The sequence below is a fragment of the Anomalospiza imberbis genome, chromosome 1, assembly GCF_031753505.1.
Source record: "Anomalospiza imberbis isolate Cuckoo-Finch-1a 21T00152 chromosome 1, ASM3175350v1, whole genome shotgun sequence".
NCBI classification, from domain to species: Eukaryota; Metazoa; Chordata; class Aves; order Passeriformes; family Viduidae; genus Anomalospiza; species Anomalospiza imberbis.
The window spans coordinates 50,241,371-50,264,365 of NC_089681.1; the positions used below are offsets into that span (position 1 = coordinate 50,241,371).

The 22,995-nt window shown below is 42.6% G+C and overlaps 2 protein-coding genes across 6 annotated transcripts in view; one reads left to right on the forward strand and one right to left on the reverse strand.

Moving 5' to 3' along the window:
- LOC137474916 (uncharacterized) overlaps positions 1–12,193 on the forward strand; it is a 42,111-nt gene extending 29,918 nt beyond the window's left edge. For 2 of the 5 annotated variants that reach the window (XM_068191995.1, XM_068191991.1), the window contains one exon: positions 2,394–3,077. In XM_068191995.1, the coding sequence (XP_068048096.1) occupies positions 2,394–2,963 (570 nt within the window). In that variant the 3' untranslated portion in view covers positions 2,964–3,077. Of the gene's footprint in view, positions 1–2,393; positions 3,078–8,115; positions 8,428–12,125 lie in introns of those variants that run through there. The other 3 variants (XM_068191982.1, XM_068191975.1, XM_068191996.1) reach the window with 3 other exon arrangements.
- Positions 12,194–17,922: 5,729 nt separating this feature from the next.
- TMEM200C (transmembrane protein 200C) lies at positions 17,923–22,953 on the reverse strand. The gene is made up of 2 exons (XM_068191998.1): positions 22,563–22,953; positions 17,923–20,474 (listed from the first exon to the last, which is right to left on the reverse strand). Exon 2 carries the CDS (start codon positions 20,430–20,432, stop codon positions 18,792–18,794), a length of 1,641 nt encoding a protein of 546 aa, XP_068048099.1. The 5' UTR covers positions 20,433–20,474; positions 22,563–22,953; the 3' UTR covers positions 17,923–18,791.
- Positions 22,954–22,995: the final 42 nt, after the last annotated feature.

Below are 22,995 nucleotides of genomic sequence, written 5' to 3' on the forward strand. Positions count from 1 at the left end.
GTAATTGCTAAGGCAGTTTATATCTCAAGCATACTTTGTTAATGAGAGGTGTGTGATGATACTGATGGTGTAGCTGCAGACCTTCTTCTCATTTGTGGGGAAAGAGGAGCTGGTTCTCTTTAAAACTGATATGACTGTACATTTTCACCTTGAAGTTGTGCATCTTTGGCTTTGGCTGTGTGTCTAAATATCTCAAGAGGCTAGAGAGATCCTGGATTGTGTGCTTTTTATTCTGAATAGCTACCACAGGAGCAGTATGTGCTGTTTGAAGATCAGGTTCAAAATAGGCAGTGTGACTCTGGCATAAATAAAAAATATGGGTTCTTCAGGAATTATGATCTCTAACTTTCCAATGAGCCAAAAGGGAACATTTGACCTCTTAAGAGAATCCACTTCATTATATTTGTAGTAAGAGCCTTTTTCAGCACATAGGCAAAGAACTTTTGTGGTGTGGGCTTGTTAGCCTTTAGTGCTGATCTCACCTCTGCCAGAGCAAAGCAGTGGATCAAGTGCCTCTGTGCTAAAGTGGAAAATGTTTGCTTGTTCCCTTTTATGCTGCTTTAAGTAGATTCACTTGGTGCAGGTGTGGAAATAGCTACCCTGGGTTATGAGAGAGCATACTTGTTATTTAACATGTATTAACAAGTCACATACTTCTATTAAAATATTTGGTGCTTTTTAATGGAAAGCCAGTCTTAATCCTGCCCTCTTCTGGCTGCTTGATAACTTATCTTCAATGATGTGACCTTACTCAAGTTTCCATTATCCTCCTGAATTACCCAGAATACAGCCCATGTGCAGTGTGTCTCTGCATTTCAGCAGAACTTGAACCTCATGGCATTTAGGTGACATGTAGCTCCTGGCTCCTGAACAGCCTGCCTCTGACTGGCACATAGGTATCTCTGGGGCACAGAAAAAGTGTGCTGTTGGTTTATTTAAACTTTCAAGTGTTGTAGTCACCTTAGGCAGCAGTGCCTAATGGTTTGATGTATTTGGTTGTGAAGCTATTTATATCTACTTCTATCCAGGTGACACTGGCTGTTCTGGCTGTCCTCCCACAACCTCCATGCTGTGAGCTGTACATATGCCCCTGCTAATAAGTCTGTCATTATGAGGATGAAATCTTGTAAAAATGCTTTCTTTTTTTCTTCCCCTGGTGTTTGGGAGCAGGTCTGAACAAACTGATTGAGAATTCTTTGAGGCAATACGCTGCAAGGAGCTCCTTGGAGCCTTGTTAGCTCACATACTCATTAGGTTAGGAGAAGGTGGAGACTATTTTCTGTTGCTTAATGATTCATCTGTCCTTCATTACATCTCCATATGTGCCTCTAGCATATGTGTTTTGCTATAGGCTAAATGCTTTGTGGGAGCCCCTCATATAAACTGGAAGCTGTTGTTGTCTGAATTAAAGGCCTGGGAACCATGGAATTGTTGGGTTGTTCACCGATCCTCAGTGACACCTGTACAGGGCAGCTAGTGCTGCTGTGCCCAAACTTGTTGAGGGAGAGAAGAGCAAACAAATAGCTCTGAGGAGCTGCTGATTTTTGGCCTTGACAGTCATATTGCAATGATTTCTAAGCATGTGCTTTGTTTATGGCAATAGAAGTAACTTTTCTTAGTCTGAAAAGAATTGTGTCAGTGTTTAAAAACACATCTCTAGGAGTGTACCCTTTCAGTTGTGTGTTGTGACTGTTGTAGCATTTAGCCATTGAGATACTGACAGTGCTTGGTAGCTATCTAAGAGCTGCTGAGGTTTTCTTTTTCTTTTCTGGCTTGCTGAAATAAGCTTGTTTTCCCAGTTAGTCACTGAGTTAAGTTTCTTTTGAGCATTACTTTGCTTACAGGGACGAAGGTGCATGAACTCTATTTCTAACCTGTCTTTAGCACATAATTTAATTACTGTTGTGGAGAGTGAGCACCAAGAAGGGTAACTTTTCAGTCTGTTAAGACAGCTTTAAGATGAAACTGAGTAAGGTAAACTCTAGGTGAAATCAAGCAATCCGTCCTAAAGGCAATTCAGAATAATTACATATGGTAGCTGTGAACTTGCCTGAAGTATCTAAAATTAGGTGGATGCATTTAAATAAGAGTAGGTTAAATTGATCTGATTTTGTATCTTTGGCATGTTTTTTATTCTTGAAGAGGGTGGGGTAGATAGAGGAATGGGCAAAAGCCAAGCTTCCTATAATTTTAATTTGTAATGGTTGACTTTTCTCAGTATCAACTTAAATACTAGCATGAAGTTGATGCTGTTGTCCTAATCAGGGGTGAAGGGGGGGTGTTTACTTTGCTGGGTTTTGTTAAAATAATACTTGACACACCTTCCCAAAGTGCATGTGTATTTGTGCACATATATTATACATATCATGTCATGTTGCTCTTTCAATAAATAGGGCTTCAGGAAAATTAGTACGGATCTGTATAAGGAATATGAAGACAGCCACTTTGGCACAGAGGTCTTCCGTCGAATTGATCTCTGTGCCATGCGTAAGAAGAAGCAGGAATCTGGTTACTATTACTGTGAGTGCTCAATCAATGTGGGTTCCAGTAGTAAGGAAGTGAGTAAAGAGCAAGAAATGCAGACAGAAGATGTGGGAGAAACAAGCAGTGAAGACCTCCCAAACAATGTAGTGAAGGCTGAAATAGGAGCAACTACTGCAAGCTGTAAGCTTGCCTCAACAGCAGTAGCTGATGATAAACCATCTGAAAACGCTGCTGAGGCCTCAATTGCAATTAAAGAAAAAGAAATCAATGAGGCAAAGGGACAGCCTGAAGCTGCAGATGGGACTTCTCATACAGCTGGAGATATCTGCTCAAAGTCAGTACTTGATCTGCTGCCAGCCAGTTCAGATGTGTTGAAAAGCTTGGAAATGGAACAAGAAAAAGCAAAGATAACAGATGGTAGTTTGCAAAAAACTGAAGCAACAGAATGTGCTGAACCTGGTCGGACAAGTTTGGGATAAAGTTGTTGCAGTCCTTGGTGAACTTGGTGAGGGTGGAGAAGGCAAACAGGTACAGTGGGGCTGAGGTCAAAGGGGTGGGTATGGTGAACTCATTTTTGGCAGGAAACAATCTTATTCGAAGTCTGATGGAAAAAAAAAAAAAAAGTAGAGCAAAATCTAAGGGGAAGATGAGTGAATATTGTAATGGTGAAATACCTACCTCAAAACCTATACCATCAGTGTGTGTGAGCATGTGTACTGCAAAGACAAGTGAGCTGTGGTTTACAGAATCAGACCCTTCAGCAGTTACAAATACTGTTGTCAGATGCCTTTGGTGCCCCAAATGCACACTTCTACCTTGGTTGAGCTTTCTTCTGCCCTGTTTCACCCCCTGCCCTGGGCCTGCACCCTCAGCTTTTCTCCTTTGCCTGCCTGCCTTCTCCTTTCTAATTACTGCCTAAAGACACCACTTCTTGCTTAATCCCTACAGCCGCTCTCATTTGTGACTCCAAGCCGTGATTGCAACGCGGTCATTCATTGCATGTCTGCAACAGGTAGATGGTGTTGGTTGTTAACACACTATTATGAAGTACATGCTTTCCTTTGACCTAGTAGCTACATAATGAGAAAATTATTTTGCCTGACTTAAGGAAATAGCGTTTTTGGAAGAAAATCAGGTATAACACTAAATACTTTCCTTTGTTTTTCCTCTTCCTCCCCTTTTCTTTATCTAACGAATTGTCTTCATAAAATGCCCTGAGTAGGATTCAAGGGACAAGAGTGCTTTTCTAAAGCGAAGTTTTGGCTGGGGCTGATGTTTCCTGGCCTTGCCCTTTGCTGGCCAAGGCCCGAGCAGAGCTGTGCCCGCTGCCCTTCCGGCACGGGGGTGGCGTTCCCGGCGGAGCCTGGCGGCAGCGGCGCCAGCAGGTGGCACCGCTGGAGAGCCAGATGCGCCGGGAAGGGACCGGCCGCCTCCCAGCCCAGCGCAGCCACAGAGCCGCGGGAAGGGAGCCGGGGGGGCGCGTGGGAAACGTCTTTCTTCCCTTGTCTGCTCCAATTGCCATTTGAAAAGGGATACTTTGCATTTTAACAGCTCCATTTTTTTTTCTTCCTTGGGGGGGGGGGGAAGTGTGCGGTTCAAAAAAAAAAAAAAGTGTGTGATCAAGACGTAGCTTCTCCTCCACTCCACACACACACAGTGTAGTAGCATCAAGCATACGGTATTTCGCTTCCCTACCAGGTGTGTGCGAACACATGTTTAGGCAGAATGACCAGGATGAACTCTATTAAATTAATATCAGACTGGTTTAAAACTTGTTACCAAACTTTTGGAAAAAAAAAAAAAAAGGCTGTATTTGTACAATTTTCACAGGGAGTGGAGGGAAACAACCCTCCCCAGCCAGCCACTGTGCAGGAGGAAAGGAAAGGCTCTGCATTTAATGAACCTGCTTTGTACTCACACTGGGGTCTGTCTGATCCCTTGTGTTGCAGTGCTTGGCAGAGCATTTATGTTTATGTACCTCCACTGAAGGTTGTGGACTTTGAAAAGGCTGTCCCCAAATGGTCTTCTAAATGCAAATTCCAGAGTAGCTATTCCCAGCTCCTCTGGGGTCTTCAAAAGGCAGCTAAATTTTTAGAGGAGGCCTACAAGGTTATTTTGGGGCACTTAAGAGTGACACCTCAGGGAGCATCTCTATATCAAGACATTCTGGATGATTTCTTTTTTTTTTTAGGAAGTCTTGCTTCACATATACGCTGAGGACACAATGTTTCTTAGTTTTTGTTTTTTTTTTTTCTAATTCAGAAAAGGATTAGCAGCATCATTCATTGTAAGAACTGAAGTGGATTCAATGGCCTAGGACCAAATACACTTCGCAACATGCTGTACTACTTCTTATTGAAAATGTTAATTATCTTTTTATAGACAGATGGCACTGGAGTGTAGCAAATGCACGGTGAACCTGCAGTTGTAAACATTTGGGGGTTTAGTGTGTACAGGCTCCAATTAAGTTTAATTCTGTTTTAGGGTTATTATAATGATAGTAGAGTAATTAATTTAATTTATCTTGGGATTAGAATAACTTGTTTTGGGACATTAAGTAAAAAAAATACTTAAGTTGTATCATTGTGATTAATCTTGACAATTCAGAATAGTGCTTGAAACCAAATATCTATCACATTCATCTATTTAGTCTCTAATGACAACCAAGCCAAAATAAGCTTCAGTAATTCTGTTCAAATAATAACATATTTTTAGCTTTGTGGTGGAGAATATAAAAGAAGTAATAAGTAAGTCTTAAATTTTGTTGGTGTTCTGCTTTAGCCAAGAGTTTTTGTTCCCTGGTATTTTTTAATTCAAATTAATTGAAATATATTTGATTATTAGACACTTATGATGTAAAACAAGAGGGAGACAGTTTCTGAAAAGAAAATTTTCATATGGCTGAAGAAGATTAATTATCCTTCTTTATGACTACTGTATGGAAATTACACTGGAATTCAGATCCAGAAGGCAGTTTGATTCACTCTTTATGCATTTCCTGTTCTTTTCCTATGATTTTTTTCTCTTTATGGTCTCTAACTTCCCTGTTTTTTTCTCTTTGAGTAAGTTTCTTTATAACCTCTAGTAGTTAATGTAGAAATGCAATCTACTACTATAATGTAATTGAATTTAGTTGAATGTAACTTGAGGTAATGAAATAATGGTACAACTTTGGGGTTGGAGAGAACTTGCAATAAATATTACCGACTGTGACTTTTTGTGTAAGTATTCAATAATGAATTGCAGTGCAATGAGAAGTACTTTCCAAGCAAGTTGGGAGGAGGCTCCCTGTGTCTCATCTGGTTTAAAAGGGGATGTTTTTTAAACTAGTTATTCTAATAAAGAGGATGCCAAAGCCAATGGAAATAGAGTTCTGTAAATACCTCATCACAAATACCATGGTCTCTGTTAGGCACTAAACATCAGATGGGCCAATTTTTTTCCTGAATATTACACATTTTGCAGGTCAGATGCAACTGAACAAGAGCTGTATGTCTCTGCGTGAAAGCAAACAGAAATTATATTGATTAGTTCAGCTGGCTTTCCCCTTCCGTATTCTTGCACTTTGTACATATGCAGAAGAGAGCAGAGACACCTCCTTGTTTACCTACATTTCATGTCAGGAAGATGTCAGCCTCTTCAGCTGGCACTGGTGCCAGTGGAAAGGTGATAACTTCAGACAGGAGCCCTACAATCATCCTGCCTGATCCTTTAACTAGGAGCAGGAAGTTTTAGGGGAGCGAGTAGTAAACTGACCTTCTTGAAGCATTTTTTATTTGCTTTTTTCTGCTGTTGTTACCTGCAGTTTCTATGGTGTAGTGTATTAGCAAGGTAGAAGTCCCACGTGGTTTCCTTGCATGCAGGTAGAAGGAATAATCTCTCAAAACTTTTAGCAGCACTTGCTGTTGTTCCTCATAAATGCTTATGTAAAAAACAAACACAAACAACAACAAGGCAAAAAAAACTCTTTCCCAAGTCCTCTACATGGGAAAAACTTGATGTTTTTTGCACAGGCCCACACTCCTTGCAATGTTGCCATGACCCCCAGCTGCAAAGCTGCAGGCTTAGCCAGGAGAGAAGCTTGCTTATGGCACTTTGGAGATCAGAGAAAACCATGTGTTTTTCTCTCTTAGGAAATCTGCCCTTCTTTTCTTATCATATTGTCTTGGAACTAAAAGTAGTTTGTTGGAATGAAAGACAAGTTTAATAAGTATTCCTGTTGAAAAAGCCATGTCTTGGGGAATATTTAAATGTTGGTAAATACTTTCTTTGAGGAAGTGGCTATTCAGAGCTAGAACTAGAAGGATATGTCTGGGGCCCCATAAATCCTAAGCAAGTAAATGTAGTTGTATGCTACAGTTTTATTCTCAAAATCACTTCCAGATGGGCTTAAATCCAAGCACTGTGTAGGTTTAACACCTCTGAAGCTGGCTTCCAACCATGGGTTTTGGTCATTGACCTGTGCAGCAGAAACCTGAAGCAAGTCTCATAAAAAGAGTCTAAAAGAGACTTAAAGGAGAGCATACTTTTTCTAGCTCATGAATGAAAAATTAATTTCTAAAAAATAATTTTTTTCAAAAGTATTGAATGCCCACCCAGAGCTTATTTTTCTATTGTGACTTTTGATTTTCTAGTAAGAAAAGTGCTTTTTAAGATCAGCTGAAAACATAAACAACTTCTTTTAGAAATTTTATTTGAAGTTGTTTTTTATCCAAGTTGTAAAATGGGAAGTGTCAGTGCTTAGATCAGAGCTGGAAAAACAAATCCTATTTTTAAACTGGACATAGCACTAAGATAATTCTGTCTTTGAAATGGGAAAAAAAAAAAAAAAAAAAAAAAAACCAAACCAAAAACCTGGTAAACTGGTGCTTGGCTGTTTGCTATCCTTTGAACCTTCAGTTTCTTCATGTAAAAAAGAGAGATGAGCACCTGTATGAGATAGTAGTTTATATCCCTCTTTTCCAGAAATCCAGCATTTATTATCTGCTGATGGGTGCCTAGTTGAGCTTTCATGCTGTTGAGAAAGAAAAAAATAATACTGAATAAGCATTAAATAGTGACAAGTAAATATGTTGGAGAGACGTGATCACTCTGAGCTTCTAATACACTTGTAAAATTTATGGGACGTTTGACTTGTCTTTTTTTGAGACAAAGAATCTGCTCAACTGCTTGTCAATAGTGGACTGGAGTCAAAGACCTGTTAAAGGTTTTTCTTTTGATACATTCCCTACAGGTAGAGGGCTAAGATTAGGATGCTCTGTGGTTCTCAGTTGTTTTTCAGAATTAAGTTGACTTGAGTTTAAATCCTGCTCAGACTGAAGTGGAGGCAGTGATATCAGTGACACTGGGATCTTATCTAATGCTGCTGAGACCAAATCAAATCCCCAATTTTTCTGCATGATAAAGGCTGTTATTGAGAGTTGCTGGGAATTCTGTTTGCTGAAATAAATTTAATGGAGAAATGCAGAAATTCTTCTGCCTGATCATATCTTTTTTAAGGCTTTGCCTCCAAATGCAGTATCCTGATGTGAGTGTGCTGCTTCACAGAATAACTAATTCTCTTATCTGTATAAAATCTATGGACCTGATTTTTAAATCTTATCCCAGAGGGATGCTATCTCCTTGTGTTAGGAGACCTGTGGGAAATCCAGCATGAACAGAGACCTTGGCCAGACAAGAAGGAGGCTGAGAGGGATACAGGAGCCTTGGCAGCTCTGCTGACAAAGAGTTTCCTCTCTCACCTTTAACTTTGTGAAAAAGACATTTTTGGTCTTGACTTACTTTCCTTAAACCCACTTACTAGCCTCTGAGGCTGATGCTTAAATTATTCTATATACTAATTTCACAAATAAAGCACCCAGAAATTATTATTTCCAGAAATAATCAGAACATATTGAAATAAATAAAATATAATTGAAATAAAATTATATTGAAGCAATATAATTTCAGCCTGGGTAATTGAAACCATTTAGGTACTGTTATGAAACCCTTTACAAAATAAATTGTACATACATTATGATCTTAATATATTATCAGTCAAAACCCAAATGAATCTTGAGTTTTGCTTAAAGTTGCTGGCACAAGAAAAACTTTAAATGTGTAAGAAGTGATATAAGCATAAAATTTCAGGAGCTTAAGCTTTGAGGGAACAAAAAATTATCCTAGAAAGAGATGGGCATCCTTGTGGCAGTATTTGTCTTACTTTTTTATTTCCTCTGCATGTTTTGCTATCCACTGAGGGCAAGAGCCAGGTATCTATTCCTTGGCATATCTGCACACCTTATTGCTTTACTGCACACCACCCCCCCACCCTCCCCCTCCCTGTTGTTATCCATCTTAGTAGCTGTAGGATTTACAGTGACACTTGTCTGGCTTTTCAAAGCAGAAAAGCAGAACCTTTGCTTAACTGATCAGTATTTGTGTGCCTAGAAAGCAGGCAGTAATGCATGTGAAGGTGATCCATAAAATCAGGTCTCCCTCACCCATTTATAGCCAGGAGAAGCACTTATACATTTAAATCTGCCTCTCAAAAACTTGAAGTACACTTCCTTTTCCCATTGTCAGGAGCATGGCTTTGTAGAATTTGCTAAACTGATTCACTGCCCCATCACTAGACCACCTTTTAGTGCTGCTTTTCCCATTACTGTTTATTTTCTATGCTACTCTTAGTTTACTCTTCCTATTATCCATTTATCCAGTTAGGCATGGGGCCATACACTTCTAAGTCTTCCATGGTACTTCTGTACTTGACTGCTTTTCCCAGCTGGAGCATTTTTTTCAGCCTATTGGTGCAGAGCAGGATGCCCAATGTCACCCCTTTGAGCTGGTAAGGTCTCTGGGCTAGCTTGCTTTGGCAGCTGTTAATCTGCTGCTTGTAGGCCCCTTTTGTTCTGGTTTGCAAGAGCCCCTGTTGCAGTGGGGGCACTGAGCCATCCTGAAGTCCCTGAGCTGCTGTAATCCTACTTGGAATAACTGAGGAAGTGTACTGCTGACTTACTGTAAATAGAAAGTGGGGCCAGCACAAAATGGGATTGCAGTAAATGTAGCAGCAAGTGTACATCAGGGTCTCACAGAGCAGCACTTACACTTTCTCTTGCAGATGCTGGTTGTTTAAGATTAGACAGAAGGGGCACAAGTTCTCCCTGTAGTCTTCAATTTACTCAGATGACTCAGAGAAGCAGCAGCAAATTGTGGGATTTAGTGTCAGGGGCTGTGCTGTGTCAGGCTGGCTCCAGCCTTGGACATGCAAGCATATCAGCCATCACTTGTCCATGCCCCATCCCTGGAAGTGTCCAAAGCCAAGATGGATGGGGCCCTGAGCAACCTGGTCTAGTGGAAGATGTCCCTGCCCATGGCAAAAGGGTTGAATCTGGATGATCTTGAAAGTCCCTTCCTTAAATCATTTAACCCTTTAACTTAAACTATTCTATTCTTATGAAATGGTTCTTCCATGCTCCTCTTCCTGAGGGTGCTGTGCTCCTTTGCATGGTGAGCTGCCATGCTAAGGCTGCTGCTGTCACCCCTGTCCCTGCTCCTCACTCACTAAGAGAGGGTCTCTGTGCTGCAGCCTGCAATTATAGGAAATGCTTCACCATTCCCTGGAGGGAGAACATCCATTTGGGACACACTAGTCATAGTGGTGTGGGGCCTGGAAACAGCAAGTTGCCACCAAGGATGTCCTTCCTTGGGAATAACTCCTGCCTTAAGCTGGGCCCTTTCCCATGTGTTTGACTTGTGATGCGGTACTGATGGGAAGAGTTCCTATCTCCTTTTAAGCAGCTTTCATGGGCTACAGGTGAACTCCTTGGCATTGCCTTCATTTATTACTTGGATTTTCTTCTTCTTTTTTCCTCCCTTTTAAATTTTTTTTGGCAACTTGTAGCAGATTCAATCTAACCTCCCATTTCAAGCAGCTCTGATTACCAGGGCTATGATTTTAAATCCTGCTGCACTGAAATCAGCTATTAACTCATTGCCATCCCCATCTATGACACCTGTTTTACTCTGAGTGCATATGTTACCCCATGTGTTGCACCAGAACTTCAGGTTTTAGCATTTGGCTGTTCTTTGGGCTATGTAGAAGTAACGTCTTTTCAATGAGCATAACCATGCTGATTTATTTGCATCATGTTGCTGCAGTTGATGCAGACTCAAGCACGTGTAACAATTACTTACACTCTCTACCATAATAGAATTATTCAATTAAAAAAAAACTGATTAAGTTGTAGCCCTTGACAGAGGAGAAACAGAACAATTCTCAGGACTCTTCTTCATAGAATGAGACTTGCTAATACTTCTATATTTTAAGACTGTAAAACCAGTGCATTACTTACTATTTCAAAGTCATGAAAATTACACACTCCCTAGGCTGATAAAACAGATTTTTTTCAAGAGAAGGCTCCATACTGGATATTGCTTCCATTTACTATGTGTTATACAAACAGTCTATCATCTCATGTGGTTGGAAGGAAAACAAAAGAGATTAAGCAATCCAGCATCATAGTACGGAAAGTTTATTAGCATGTGTTTTAAATGAATATATTACTCACTTTGATTCTCCTGCTAACAAAAACTCCTCCATCCCCCACATTGCCACATGTATTCTGTTTTATGTTAAAAAAAAAGAAAGTCTTGTGAACAACTAAAGATATTTAGGGAAGAATCTTTATTTTCCCTGCACTATATAAGCATTCCAACTGCTCATAGGAAACCACAACTAATTTTAAAATAATTTGAATAACTTATGCTTTAATTTCCTAATGTTTTGACATCTTGAATTTACAGAAATATCTTGGAATATATGAACTGATGGTGTGAAAATTTCATCTCTAACAAGAAACTGAATTTTAGGATGGCAATTCTAAATAAAGCATCTGCTGTCGATCCAAACCTGATTTGTGTGTCCCACCATTTCTTCAGGCTGGGATTAAACAAAACACTTGTGTTTGCTTTATCAATTTTACTGAAACACATATGTCTATTATTTTTATAGTGGCAGAGTTACCTGAGTATATCTGCCTAAATTGCAAGTGAGATTTATCTAGATGTCTAAACTAAGCCAAGACATTCTGCAGAACATTTTGTGAGGTACTTAGTTGCTGGCAGGTGTTGAACCATGACAGATATATACCTAATCTCTTTGCCAGAAAACATTGCTGTTGAGATATCTGTTGCCTATATGAGAATTCAACCTTTTGGTGACTCATTAGGCAGCCTAAAATGTTTATTTGAGTACGGGACTGCATTTTAATTTGCCAGTGAAATGCAGAGAGCTCTTATGGAGGGTGTCATGAGTGAAACCAGAGGCAGCCAAATGTGGAAGCAGCCAAGAGCTACTCACCGGTCCTGGTAGAACTGCAACATTTTGTGGTTCCTCTTTTTGCTCATGTTTGACAACCCAAAACTGCAAGGACAAGTACAATAGAAACTCAGAGACTTGTTTCTTTCCTTGCCATCTTCAATAGTGCCTTCTTGGTGGCATCAGAGGTGATGAAACCTGCACTTTTGTTGGCTTCTTTTCCTCTTTAGGTAACTCCTGGGGCTTGTTAGGTGCCATGCTGGCAGCTGACATACAATCAGGTGATGGCTAAAAGCTGTTGACCTTCCGTAGCTCATCATGTAACCCGTTTCTCCCTTCCCAGATTGTTAGTGACACACATGTACCAGCCAAACGGCTACTGAGACACAACACTGCTGCAGCATTAGAAGCTCACTGATCCCAGAACCATGCTACAGCTTTTGTTCAGGCTTTCCTCTCTGTGGGCCAGAGGGGAGACAGTATATCCCTGCAGAGAACGTTGCTAGGAAGACTTCCTCATCTTTCCTTTGTATATTGGACCCAAGCAGCACTCTAAAGAGTGCAAGTGCTTCATTAACATGACTGCACCACTTCTGGTTTAATGGTCTAAAAGAAACAACTTCCTTCCAAAGCTTGCTTGTGGTAAGAGATGATGAGAGATGCAGCCTCAGCACTCATCCTTGTTTCAGTGCTGCTATTCCAGACGCTGTACACATTGCAAAGACAGACACAAGGACAGGAACTGTTCTGCTTGCATTTTCAAGCCTTGAGGTAGCCTGTAGTGTGAATTACGTTAGCAGTGCCAGCAGACAGTTTAAAGTTTCCAAAACCCAAGGAGCTGCTACTATCATCATCTTATGCTCTGTTACCACAATAAGGTAATAAGCAGTGCCAGACTTTTCCTGTTCTCATTTTAAGTTTCTCATTTGAAATAGAATGTTATCGGCTGTCTGGTGTCACTTGTGTCCTTAAATATACTGCAGGGAGGTCTTGCTAAGTTATTTTGTGTAATATGGGGTGTGATGAGTCTGAAAGACAGTGAACTAAATTAGCACTTCAGTCCCTCACATACAGAAAGAGGCTCTGTTAAGTTGAAGGATGGATCTCCTGTTGGACCACAAGTGTTCAAGGCTCTGTTCCACAGCAGGCTACTTTCATGGTTTGGAAACATCACTCAGAGGGCGATACTTGCATGCTGTCATCATTGCATACTGGTACCTATACTCTTCTCCATTAAAGAAAATAAAAATCTGGTCTTTGCACATTTTGTCTGTGGCTGTATCTCTGTCTTGTTTTCGCAGAGGAAGATACGCGTGCTCTGTACCCAAGGCATGAGTGAGAGAAGTAAATTGAAAGGTCATCTGATACTAATTTAATCGGGACTCTATAAGCATTTTAAATAGTAGTTTCTATTAGGCTCTGAGACCAAAGTTATTTTCTTTAAAATGAGTTTTGACTGTAAAGTCAGTGGATTAAAAACCTGCTGTACTCCTCAGAGAGACCTAAAGTATACTCCAGGAATGAGGGAGGAAGGCTAGTCTATGGTCCTGCAGAAGCATCATATTATCCCATTAGGGATTTATCCTCATGGAGCTGACTCAGATGACTTTTACATGGCTTTCCAGGCAGTTTTGGGGGAGACCCTGCCACAGGTTTCTGTGCTGCTCCAAGGTGTGAAGGGAGCTGCACTGCACACTGTACCAAACCACCTTCCAGCAAAGTCTTTAGCAGCTCCAAGTCTTGCCAGAACTGACAGTCATGTTCTAAATTCCTGCTCCTTTAGAGGCTAATTTAGCTTTTGGCAACAAAATGGAAGCTGTATGGTATAGTCTCAGCCTGCTCTCAAGCAGGTCAGGCAGGATCATGCCAAATGTTATGAGATGAACAAGATGCAGTCTGAGGCTGTATGATGGTATTAAATCATCTGATGTTATGGTAAAACTTGATTGCTGAATGTTCCCTTTTTACTTGCCATTCTTTACTTCAGCTATGAAGTTTAGCATGGAACAGGCTGCTTATATAAAATAAAACCATCTCTTCCCATTTTTACCTTCTAGTCTGAGAGTATCAGCTATGTGTCCTCAGTAGAACCAAACTTATCACATACTCAGGTAACTCCACTACATAAAAATCATAGAACTATGTTTCAGCAAAACTAATTAATAAAGTGAACACAAGTGTTTTTTCTCATCCTGGTCTGGAGAAATGGTGGGAGACAAGAAAGAAAAAAGAAAAAAATAATTCTAAGAAATCATAGACAAACTTCTTTGTGCAGAGGAAGATGAAGGAAACCTCACAGACTGAGTTATTAACAGCGATTTTTGACATTTGTTTAGTTTGCATCTCTTTTCATACTCTCTCCAAATAAGTTTCCTATCTTATTGCAATGTAATTAAAAAAATAACAATGGATAAGAACCCCTTTAAAAGTAGTATTTTGGTTTCACTACCTCTATCTAAATAAAATGTAGATAAAAGACTAACTTGTTGAAAAACACGTGCCATGTTCCTATATTTCCTAAATTATCCTGAAATCCTTCCTAGCAGCATAGTTCCCCCTCCAAACTTCAATGCCATTTTACCTGATTGTGTGTGCTTTTGTCAGATCTCCAGGGTTTCCCTCTATCTCCATGTTTAGAGTGAAAGCTCATTGATAGAAAATAATTTCTGGTGTGCTCACTTAGACTTTTCTGTATTGGAGCTTCTAGAAATGGTAAATAGAAATTCTGGATTCTAAAATGAAACAAGAACGGTGTACTCTTCCATGAAAGATTTTTTTCCTGTGGCTGTGATAACCTGTTCATCCTCTTAGACTGTGCCTGCTCTTGTTGTGCATCTTGTTTGCTGTTTGTAAGCCCAAACTTAAGAGCAGTAAGTGAGTGACCTGGCTAAAGCATTACATTGCTGCTACTGACAGTCTTGGAGTGGTAATAGAGAAAGCTTTATTTTTGTTCCCTAGAATTAAAAAAATGCCCCCTCAAATCTATACTTTTATTTACTACTAAGATTTTAATAGTCAGCTAGCAGTGAGTGTTGCATTTTGTGGAGGTTTTTGTATACAAAGAAAAACTGTTAAACATTACCAAAGGTTGTTCTTCCAACTGAATCCAATAAGATTTATCATTCTGTCACCTTCTTTACTTGTAATAAAAACTGTTGTTTAATTTAAGTCATATTGCTACTTCTGTGTAAACTGTTTTGGCTGTTATGAAAATTGCAACAATCCATAAGATCTGTATTTCAGACTGCAGATCCAAAACTATGTCAACAGTTACCTAATTCAATGTTTCTAAGTGCACTATTGCTCAATGTTGGACAGCATCAGTCCTTGAAAAGGCTCTTAAAAATGTATCTAAACAATACAGGTTAATAAATCTGGGCTGTAGTTTTTTGCAGTAGATCAGCTGATATGTCCACAGTTGGGGACTTCAGTAAATCAGTCCAGCCAAGTAAGCCAGGTTAATGCAAGGATTCTAAATACTTTGCTAGCCAGTGAAAACTGAGCCAGAACTGGGTTAGAGTTTGATCACGTCAGCAGCTTCTCCAGAGTCCTGAGGATTTTGTAACAAACAGCAGCACGACTGAAGTACAATTAGGGCATTTGTCTGTCCTCAGACTGGTCCAAACAGCATCTACACTCTTAATGAGCATACACAGCTTCCCTCCTAGGTATGGGGGTATTCTGAGGGTTGAGGCAAAAATTAACTTTATTTTGGAAATTTTATATAAATAACATAGCATTTCTATGCTGAAAACCCCAAATCAAACCAAAGCACACCTTTCTAAACCAAAATCTGAATTTTCCATAGCAAAAATGTATGGCTAAGTATGCCATCTTAACATATTTTCAAGGATATCCCTTCTCAATCACAGGAACTAATCATGTTTTCTCAATAAACATTAACAATTTTTCTAAATTAGTTAATTTGAATTAATTAAATACTTCTTAACATATGTGACAGCCTATCTCTTCCTGCAACATACAGGAAGCTCTATACTGGCAAGTAGGGGCACCTCCTGGTGCTTGTCAAGGACTGTGGAGGAAGCACTAGGTGGCAGGACACCAGAGAGGAAAGCTAGAAGGAGGAGACTGAATTGGAGGAAAATGCACAAACATCCTGTGACAGGATGTGCAAATGATAGCCAAAAGCAGCTGGCAGTCCTGAGAAGCAGTCATGGCCAGTCAGAGATACTCAAGAGGCAGTCAAAGCACAAACCCCATCGCCCCCATCACCTGTGGGTCACACCAGGAAAGGCTCAGCTCTTTACCAGGTGCTTGTGCTAACATCAGTCACAGATGGTGCATGGGGCTGAATCTCTCAGTCGTTGTCCAACATCGGGGTGTTGGACTAACTTGCCCAGCTTGAATTTTAAACAAAGCTTTCTGACTCCAGCTCCATCCCTGCACAAATTGCTCAGTAGTTTTAAGTAATAAATCTGCAAAAATAATGACTTGCAAAGACCGAGAGGCAGCTTTCTCTGCTTAGTAATTTATATACTAGAAAATCACTTCTTGCTGCTGTTATTAAAAAATCCAGCTCAACTGATGAAAGTTCATGTTTCACATCTTTTTTGACAACAGAGGAACAAGCTATAATTTTACTTATTAAACACAAACTGGTATAATTTTGTCATTCAAAAGACTTTGCAGTAAATTAATCATCAGAATAATTACTGGCCTGCTTCAATTTGAATCAATCTAAGGAGTAACCAAAGGCTTTTTAAAGCTGTTTTTTTTTGTTGTTGTTGTTTTTTTTTTTTTTCCAGAGCACACTTCAGATGACAGAAGAAATATTTACTGAGAATATTTTAAAAAGCATGTTTCCCCTTCTCAGAATAAAACAAACTCCTGTTACATCTTCATGAGGATTCCATGCCCTGGTAAGTAGCACACAACTTGCCTTTTCCCTTCACCTCCATTGAAGGTTCTAGTGTGAAAAATAACAAACAGGATGTCTTAATATCTGTCAATAACTAGAATCTGCATCAGTACCAGGTAACTCTGCTGACATGTATCTCATAAATCTTGCTGGAAGTCACAGGAGAAGGAGCAGAAGCACATGCCCATGGAGAACTGAAAGGAAAAATCCATGCATATGCCAGCACCAGCTGAGCCACCTGCTCACCACTTCCTGTGGTGCCTAATCCAACCCCCTGCCAATCCAGGCAGTTTTGATATGGACTTTTGCCAGCTGTGTGCTAGCAGTTCAACAGCAAAAAACGCCACACTGATGTTCATAATGTCAGTGCTCTGGTTACCACGGACAGTGACACCTGGATGTCTCTCTTGCTCAAGAGAACAATCACAAGCACTTGCTTCTCCAGTTTCAATAATCTTACATGGCAAATTATTCTTTCTTTTCTCCTTTTCTTTTAAAGTAGTCTTATTTATTACAAAATTTTGCAGGCTTATTAAATGCAATTGTATTTAGTGATAGTTATAGTCCATGTTGCAATGTACTGTAATGTAAGTAAATATGTAACTAAGCACTTTAAAACATGGAACCACAAGAAAAATTTTAATTGCAACAGAAAGATTTCTGTCTGCCTATACATTGTGTTTGCTTAATGTCGATTTCTCTTCCCATAGTAGAGAAATGCCACATCCATATTTAAAATTAGAAGTATTGACAAAATCTACTGAGTGCTTAAAGCTATTCTGACAAAACACTAGTGGCTGCCATGCTGCAGCTACAAAAATGAAACAGCTCATCAATTTACCAAAACTCTGCCTACAGACAAGGTATTTTCCACGCTTCAGGAAACCTGATGCTTTTCTCATGCAGGAAGAAATCCTCATCATGCTGAACTCAGTGAGAAACTACTGCTGACTTCAGCACAGCCAACTGCTATGAGACTGATAGGGCTATCATTATGCTTTAAAATTAAGCTTATGCACATGCATTCATGAATAGGAACTGCAACAGCAGAAAGGCTTAATGCAACAGTTATAACGGAACTGAAAAATCCAGAAAGAAGATGATGCAGTTCAAGATTAATCTCACAAAAACCTTAATCTGAATAGAAGATCAAATGTTTAAAATTTTTTTCCCCTTAGCATGTCAAACTGTCACATTTCTTAGGCTGTCTGTCACAGAGTACTGTCAGAAATGGAGACAGAATCAGCTGGTTGAATTACAGTGTGGTTTCTCAAAAACTGAACCAGTATTTATTTGAAAATTACACATAAATTATTAATTACCTCCTTAAAAGTATAAAGCAAGCCTTTGGCTTCATAGCATTTCTATAATCTTTCACAGTATAAAATGAAACAATTTGTGATATCTGTAATTACTTACCAAAATAAAGAAATTTTTGGTAGGTTTTGTTTGTAAATATTTTATTAAAAAACATCTTTTAATGCTATTAGTCAATACATGTGTAATAATACTTTGAGAAAGTATAATGTAGTAATATGTATTTTGGATTCAGGAATGTAATGGTTTTAACTAAATCATCAGAGCTCTGTTCTGCTCCAGTCTCTTCTAAACTGTCATTTTTTTCCAGAATTTAAACAAACTCATTCTTTGTCAAGGTATGTCATCCTTAAGGCCTTGCAAACGTTTTAGTAATTGAACCAAAACAAAGAGAGATCTCAGCTTGCTTTCTGAAGACCGTGTTGCTTTTGAGCTTAAAAAGGTGCCTGCAGCTTTCAAGCAGTTAGTGGCAAATCAGCAAGAAAGAAATCAGAGGAGAAGAAGGGGCACTTAAAAATCAAAACAGTAAAGTGCACAGTTACACCATCCAAAATTGTATTAATCTGATCCAAAGAACTTGCTGTACTGTGGATATTTAATACAATTTGGCTTGCATGAAACATACAATCACGAACAGACAGAAACGATTTTCTTTTTTCTTCCTGAAGTCATCTACAGAATCTATGGAATTCAATTTTCAAGGGTAACATAGTGCAGCTCTTTGGATATTGATTGGTTTCCCAGTCCACAAGGAGATGAAGAAGCGGGGAAGGTGTGGAGGGATGCAAGGTGTCCTCTTGCTGTCTGTTTTATTTAGATGCCTGTACTCTCCAGTTCCCCATCCTCCAGCCCTAATGCAGCATGTGACCTAGAAATCATAAAGAGTTTCTCTTTATTTGTGTACTGTCTTTGAGTTTGCTGGGATTGCTCCCCTGTTTGTTCTCTGCTGGTAGCCTTGAGGGGGTCCATCTGATCAACCGGTTCCTCCTCACAGTCCTGAATTTTATTGGCTGTGGTGTTGGCAAATGATTCCAAGGAGGTGCCTGCCTCCTCCAAGTGGCTGTAGCCCTTATTGCTGCTGGAAGGCTCAGACTGGGAGCTCTGGGAGTCCGTCCTGGGGATGGCAGGAGGAGCTGAAGGGGGCGATTCCCCCAGGTCTAGAGATTTGGAGTAGCTAGGAGATGCCTTTACCAAGAGGCTGGATTCCAGGACCCTCCTGACAGCTGGTGACCGAGGTGGCTCAGGGGAAAGGGGACGCCTGGCATCGGGCAAGCAGCTGGTGCTCTGCCGCCTGAGAACCAGCTTGTGCCTCCTTGTCCCACAGCCTCCCTTGATGTGGCTGCTGCTGAGGTTGGTTAGGCTCAGTTCAAACTCCCCCCGTGGGATCTCCTGGGCTCCCCGCTCACCAGGTGGTCTCTGCCAGCCTGCCCCTCCACTGCTTGGCCCCAAGGGCAGGAGGGTGAAGGTGCTCAGTGAAGAGCCGACAATGGAGCTGGCTGTGCTGCACCGCTCACAGCTCCCCGGTGGGCTGCAGGGTGGGCTGGTGACAGGGCGGCCAGCAAGGGCAGCATGCTCCTGGCAGATGCTGTACACAGCCTCAGCCAGGCTGGGTGGCTGTGGTGGGCCGCAGAAGGAAGAACGCTGCGGTGAGGACACCAGATTCGGTGGGGAAAGGGAGACACCCAGTCCTGGTGGCCAGGAGCTCTTGGCCAGCATGGCTGCAGCACCCAGGCCTTCCCCACCAGGCTTTAGCTCCAGGCCCCGGGACTGCATGTAGTTGACAAAGCCATTGAGAGGGGCTGAGGCCGGGGTGCCTCCATCCTTGGCCCGCAGGCTGTGGGCATCAATGACGGTGGAGTAGAGGTCACGCAGGTTGATGATCTTGGTCTTCTTGTCACGGTTTTCGTGCAACACCGCATTGGCGCAGATGAAGAGGAAGATGCCGATACCCATGATCAGAGGGCCCAGCACCTTCAGCTTGTCCGAATGCAAGTAGCTCGAGAAAAGACGGAAAAGGAAACCCACTGAGGCCTGGGGGGATGAGGAAGTAGGGGTGGACCTACTGGTGGTAGCAGTGGTGGAGGTGTTGGCTCCAGGGGGTGACTCCAGATGGATCCCTGCTTGCACCCTTTCCTGGCTCTGGAATTGGTTTGTGTGGGTGCCACCCTGTGGTGCTGGGTGCCAGCCCTTGCCAAAGCTGCTTTCTCTGTACACCTGGCTGGGCTTCGGCCAGTAGCCCACCACAGCCAAGGCGATGCCCACCAGCAGTACCAGGATGCCACAGAGGGCAATGAACCCCGAGAGGGAGCACAGCTTGAGCTTGCCTTTCACCACAACCACGTCATTCTTGCGCTTCTTTTTGGCCTTGCGTTTGCGTTTGGGGAGTTGGTTCTGGGGTTTCAGGGGGTCCTGTTTCCTGGCTGAGATCCTCAGGAGGCCTCCAGTGGCAATCATGGCTGGCTACCAGCACACTGCCCCCCACGGCCACTCCAGCTCCTGCAGTGAAAGGGAGAAGAGAAGAGGATGAGAACCAAGGACAGACCCGCAGCACAAGAGATGTCTCCACTTGCTATTTCTCCTTCAAAGTCCTGGTCATTAAAACCCTGAACCAGTGGGATGGAGGTTGAAACTAACAGGCAGACCTCCCTTGCTCACACAGCTCCTGTGTGTGAGAAAGAAACAGGCAGACCAACAGCATCAAAGCAGCCCACTATACTCCTGCCAAACAGCTAATTAATTACTTTATACTCCGGGTAAATGACAAACCTAGTAGTATCCACTAGAGTGAACAAAAAAAGATCTCACTCGTTTCAGAAGGAGTTTGCAAAGCACCAGAGCTCAGAGGACACCAAGCCCCACTCCCTAACATGTTCTGGGGTAACAGTGCACACTAACTGTGGTTAGTGATGTCATGCAGGATTTGAGGAGATGGGAGAAATAAAAGCAGGAAGGCAGAATATTTGATCTATAGATACCATTTGTTTCCTTACTCTACTTACACATTACTAGAGGGAGGGTTAAACATATTACTTTTCTTTCTTACATGAGTGGGAAAGGAATTATTGTGAAATGCACAAAGGAAACATTTAAACACTGGAAAGTGGTGCCTTGTGAAAGTTTTTTCCTAGCCATTTGCACTTGATCTGCAATATTAGAAATGCATCTCTCGCCTGTGGTCCAGAGGCCATCCCTAGTTTGGGAACATGTGCGATGTTCCAGGTAACTGTTATGTAACACTTACAAATTCAACCCCCTCCCCCCGCCCTCAGAAAGGGGAGATGGCTGGCAGGTAAGAGATGGAAGGTCAAATCCTATTAGAGAAATGAAACTCCATGAGTCACCTGGGGAAACCCTAATGAGTGCTTGCAGGAAAACTGGCAGAGGACTAAACACTGAGCATTTGTGGCTTTTGTTTTACTGGACCATCAGCAATCATCTCTCTGTTCCCGTGATCTGAGCTAAACAACACAGTGTATAGGAGCATTTCTGCACTGTGCAATTCTTTTTGGAACCTATTTCTTCATGCTACCGAGAAGCATGATCCCCTCCTCCTTTTCTCTTTCTGAGCATCCTATTATTTTTTCTTTGATGGGGCAAAAGATGACATCACTGAATATAATACGTCTCACAAAGTTAATTAATTGCACCAAAACGCGATTAAATAAGCACCTAAAAAAATCCCCCTTGCTCCTCTTTGACTGTTCAGCCTTTAAATCTCATGTCTTTTCTGTTCGAATTCCAGAATTGTCATATATGCAGTAACATTGTGTCCCATTTACTCTGTATTTTCCCCAGAAAAAGAAAAGATGGGTGTTTTCAGCAAGGACGTTGTTAAATTACTCTCCGAGGTACTGTACACTCAAAACAAAGAGCAGAGATTTCTCTTTCCTATGGCTAAACTATTTATTAAAAATAGAAAAAAAAAAAAAAAAAAAAAAAAAAGAGAGCGTATTTTGTTGATGCAAAAGTGTAATTTTCGGGGCATGTTTTGCTGTAATTGCCGATTCTTTGATCTCATTTTCTCCTGCCCCGCTAGCCAGATGCCCGTCTCTTCTCCACGGTGATAACAGATGGTCATCAGCTCCGAAGAACGCTCCCAGTCCGGCATCGCCTGGCACTTAGTTTCGGCGATGGCGAGAGCAGCGCTCGGCAGGCGAAGGAGGGCACGGCCGGGCCGCCGGCCATCGCCAGCGGCCACAGTGCCATGAAATCTCTCGGACGGGAGCCGCGGGGGCTGGAGCTACATCCCGCACGAACGGACTGAGACCCCCCGATCCACCCCCGGCAGCCGGACCCGCAAGCACCACGACCTTGCCCGGCAAAGCCCAAACAGCGCTGTAACACTACTAAGAGAACCCGGCTGAACTCCTTCCCCGGGCTCGCACGCGGGACTCGCCGGGCTCCGGCCGGCGGGACGCCCGGCACCAGCCCCTGGGGCGCCTCTGGCTCCGGCCGGTCCGGCCGCGCAGCTCCCGCCGCCGCGGCACAGCGCCGAGCTCCGCCGGCGGCCGCCCCGGGCGCGCCGGTCGGGGCCCGCCGGCAGACGGAGTCCCCGCTCAGGACGGGGCTGCCGCGGTCACTTACCGAGGAGGGCCGGGGAGAAGTCCGGGCGGGAAGCGGGCGAGCCGCCGTGGGGAAGAAACTTTCCAGCCCGAGCGAGCATCCCCGCCCCGCCGCCGCTCACGGCCCCGGGCGGACGGGCGGCGGGGCTGGGCCGAGAGCCGGGCGCCCCCTCGGCCCCGCCGCGGCCGGCCGCCTCCTCAGGCAGCTCCGCGGGAGCGCTGCCCCCTCGCCACGCCGCATCCTCGCCGCCGCGGGGCCGCCCCCCGCAGCAGCGCGCCCGCCCTCCTGGCGGAGCCGCCGGTGCCGGTGCCGCCGCTGCGGGCGGAGCGCGGCTCCGCGGCTGCCGGCCGGACCCGGCGCCGTTGCCAAGCGACGGGAGCCGTGACACAGGGAAATTGCGGCAGGGCGGCCGCCGCCCCCGCCACCTGCGCACCTGCGCTCGCCCGCCGCCGCC